Below are 3,986 nucleotides of genomic sequence, written 5' to 3' on the forward strand. Positions count from 1 at the left end.
TATTATTTTATACTTTACAGAATGATATAGTGTTATCAAAAATTTATCTATACATATTTATATTATCTATACATTTATATTATCTATACATATTTTCTCTTAAGTATTTAAAAAATTTTTTTATCTCTCATATCAAAAGTATATTTTTATGATAAATACAATAATTAAAAAATTGTCACTTTTTATTTGCTTACAAAAAAAATGGAAAATGAAAATTTCTCTGCAATCAATTATCACACTAAAATCACACTAAAATTAATATTACAAATTTTTCTAATTTAAAATGTTCAAACTTATTTTCTGAAAAGTCTTGTTGCAGCAAATGAACGATATATGCGATATTATCACTAATATATTCATGAAATATTTCATTTACTTTAAAATCCTCTTTAACATCATTTGTGTCTTTAACTTTAAAACGTTTCTTTCGCATTTTTCACTGAAGATAATGTGGAATAGGTTTGAAATAAATAAAGTGATTAAAAATCAGACACAGGACTATATGATCTGATTTATTAATCGTACATGTGAAAGTAGCGTATCAATAATAAAATTTACAGAATTCTGATTCAGAATATATTTATAATTTATATCTATTTATAAATTTATAATTATTACTTATTTATAAATTATGGGGAGTTGCGGAACATTCGAATTCCGCGCTCGCACTAAGACTCAGACAGAATGTCTTCCAAAGTTTTATCATCATGAAGAGGCGAGTGTCCTAGCGTAGGATCGCTCTCGAGGAATTCGCGCAATTCAGACTCGAGGTCAGCCACCACGCCAGGTTCTGATGCGCTCAGTAAAGACGGCGGCGTCTGACTGCTGTGCGTCATACCGATCTGCATTTGAATTGACGATGGCGGCTGATTCGCGCCCACAATACTGATATTTTGATTTTGCTGGCCGGTCGGACTCAGTAGATTCGCATTTTGAATTGGCGAGGGGGCCGGTAACAGATTCGACAGCACCTGATTGCTACCATTGCTCGGATTCGGCAGTAACGAACCGTCAGTGGCTATAGTGGGGTTGTGCGTGATCGGCTCGACTTCCATGGGCTCTGGTCCGCCCAAAGGTGCTATGCCCATAGCTCTACGTAACCCATCGACCGGCGCGATCCCTGACGGTGGCAGTTTCTTTGCTATATCGGTGAGATTGTCTGTGATCTTCTCGGCAAGCATTACCTCCGTGTCCGCTGCTTTAGGAACATTGGAGAGATGGGCCGGTGGCGGTGCTGACAAACGCTCGTGTTGAACCTGCTTCAACCGGCCCAGCATTTGCGATGTGTCATCAAGACGACTTTGTAGAGCGGCACGTTCCTCGCTATATTTAAAATCCTCTTCTGTAAATAGAAAAAAAACGTGTAATTGTATAACGAAAGAGAAGTAATTTTAATCTCGAAATTATTGAATTATAATCGACAACATTATGAAACAAAATATTTTTTTTATACATTTTAAGATAAGAATAAGGAAACGATAATATTTTCAGTTACTTAAAATAATGCTAAATCATTCATTTTTATCGTTACTATAATTACCTAAATTGTCTAAGAAGTTTATGTCGATACCGAGATCCGATAGTGTCTTTAGTTGTTCGATATCAACCTTGACCTTATCCAGCAACGGAATGTTACGATTCACGTCTTGCATGGGTTTTTCCAATAAATGCTTGATCTTTTCCTCCTCTTCTCTCAGTCTTCGCTTTTCCTCGATGAATTTCTTCGTCTTCCTGTGATCGCCACCTGTGAGAATATCCAGCAGATCGTCGACCATGGTCAATGTGTAATCACAGTCCTTGGCAAAGTCTAGGATAGATTCAGCGTATTGCACGGCAGTCTCGTCACCATATGTTTGATAGACTAGGTCGGTTTCTTCCTTGGTAAGATTCGCGAACGTCGAGTCATAGCTAGGTGCGTATGAACCGAACGCACCATAGTAGAGAGGTTTCACTGGCTTTGACATGTTCCTTCGATCCTCCCGGAATCCAGCCAATGCTCCAGTACCGTGATTCAATTTGCCTATCAACTGTCCTAAGGATACAGGTCTTTGATTGGTTCCAGGAATAATCCCGTCCCCGGGTACAATAATCTGCAGACTAGTAGTACCGTCCTTCTTCTGCCGCAGGAAACCCATCTTCGAATTGACCCTCTTCAAACTGAGTTTCTCCGCCGCAGCTTTAGCCGCACCTCTAGCCTGTTTCAGTATCTCTTCTGGCGTCAAGTCGTCCGGTATCGCCTCGAACTTTCCTAAACTAGCCAATCTCATTTTTCTTTGATTTTCTTTCCTAAGCTCTTCTGCCTCCTCATTACGTTCCTCCTGTTCGCGTTCCTGCTCTATCTGTTCCTCTGTCACAGGAGCATTCGGATTATTAAGATCTTCGTTGCCCAATTCAAATCCAAGTTCCTCCTTTGTAATATCGTTCATGTACATCAGGACTGGCCTAAGTTGCCGTAATTTCTCTGGAGTGACCATCTTCAAACCAACATGCAACAATTTCTTCGCCGCCTTGTAGTAGATGGTATCGGGATGATTATACGTCATGGCGTTGTCGCACATGAGCTTGAAATCATCCACGAATTCTTGCAAATTCTGATAATTATTGTCGTCTATCTTTTGCTTTATTGTACTGAAATCCATCGGATTCGTAATTATTTGAGAGTAACCAGGCGCGATGCTGTCTGTGACTGGCCAAGCAAAAAATTGCTGTGGATCCCGCTTTTCCATGGATCTCAATAAATGCTCCAATAACCTTTGGAGAGGTGTGCGTTCTGCTATCTTTCTGAGGACGCATGTTCTAGGCTCGCGATGTGGCGACAGAGAACTTACGTTACCAACACCGACCCTCAATTCGCCACCCGATGGCGGTCTGGGTGGCAACAACTGATTGTGATTGGTACAAATCTTCTTAGGCACAGGCTCGACCAGATTCTCATCGGCGTCACCAACTGATTCTTGACTCGATTCCTCTCTCCGTCTTTTCTTGTCTTTATGATGATGCTTGTGTCGTTTATCTTTCTTTTTCTTCTTCTTCTTGAGTTTTTTGTGACCAACATATCTATCATATTCTGCATCTCCTTGACTAACGGAATAGTTAAGACCCAATTGTTGTTGATAATGTTGCGAAAGCATTGTGATTTGACTTGGCGACTCGCTGCCGTGTTCGGGTGTTCCAGTACTACCTCCTACCTTTAAGATTAACTTCAGACTAGGCGGCTTATCCGTCGTTGTGTATTGACTTTCTGTCGAAGAAAAAGATATAGTTAGCCATCGTTTTGAGTACTTAAAATAATGTTTTTTTAAGCAGTGTACTAAAATTGTTGTTCTAAAAGCCAAATATATGATCCGTTGAAAAATATGCCACATGCAGCAATCAGGATATTTTGCGAAAAGATTATGCAGGACGAGATACAACATAGTAACACAAAAAAAATATGACGTCGGAAATGTTGCATGACATAAAGATACCGAAAGAAAGGAGGTGCAAATGATGAACAGATATAAAATCTACGGTCATTAAGGAGAACACATAGGATAGGAATTGTATCAACGATGATGTAAAAATGATTTTATTAACAGGACATGTAACTTTGTTTTCACATTCAACAAACTGGAAGCGAGATGGAAGTAACTCGACTTATAAATCAAACAAATCTTAATATACGCTATAAAATAATCTTCATCGTTATATCAAATCGAATAATCGGCGGGAATAACCAGGGAGAGCAATCATTAAAATTGAAAATACCTCGCTAGGAGGTCAAGCGAAGCATATGTGGCTCTCAATGCCACGATACATAACAGCCAAGGGAATTATATGATTGAAGTGCAACAGGTTTGTGTGTGTGTGTGTGTGTGTGTGTGTGTGTGTGTGTGTGTGTGTGTGTGTGTAGTATNTGTATACTACTAACTACTATACTACCTCCTCCTACGACGAACGAAGTAGTTATTGTTAGTAGTAGTCTTGTTGTACGTACTACGTACGTA

The 3,986-nt window shown here is 39.3% G+C and overlaps 1 protein-coding gene across 1 annotated transcript in view; it reads right to left on the bottom strand.

Moving 5' to 3' along the window:
* Window positions 1-493: 493 nt before the first annotated feature.
* The window catches only part of LOC105621332 (bromodomain-containing protein 7), a 5,391-nt gene continuing 1,898 nt past the window's right edge, over window positions 494-3,986 (bottom strand). Inside the window, exons 2-3 of the mRNA XM_012202798.1 lie at window positions 1,541-3,241; window positions 494-1,342 (exon numbers count right to left, since the gene is read on the bottom strand). Coding sequence (XP_012058188.1) covers window positions 669-1,342; window positions 1,541-3,241 — 2,375 coding nt within the window. The 3' untranslated portion in view covers window positions 494-668. The remainder of the gene's footprint in view (window positions 1,343-1,540; window positions 3,242-3,986) is intronic.

This window comes from Atta cephalotes (genome assembly GCF_000143395.1).
Source record: "Atta cephalotes unplaced genomic scaffold scaffold00033, whole genome shotgun sequence".
Classification (NCBI taxonomy): Eukaryota; Metazoa; Arthropoda; class Insecta; order Hymenoptera; family Formicidae; genus Atta; species Atta cephalotes.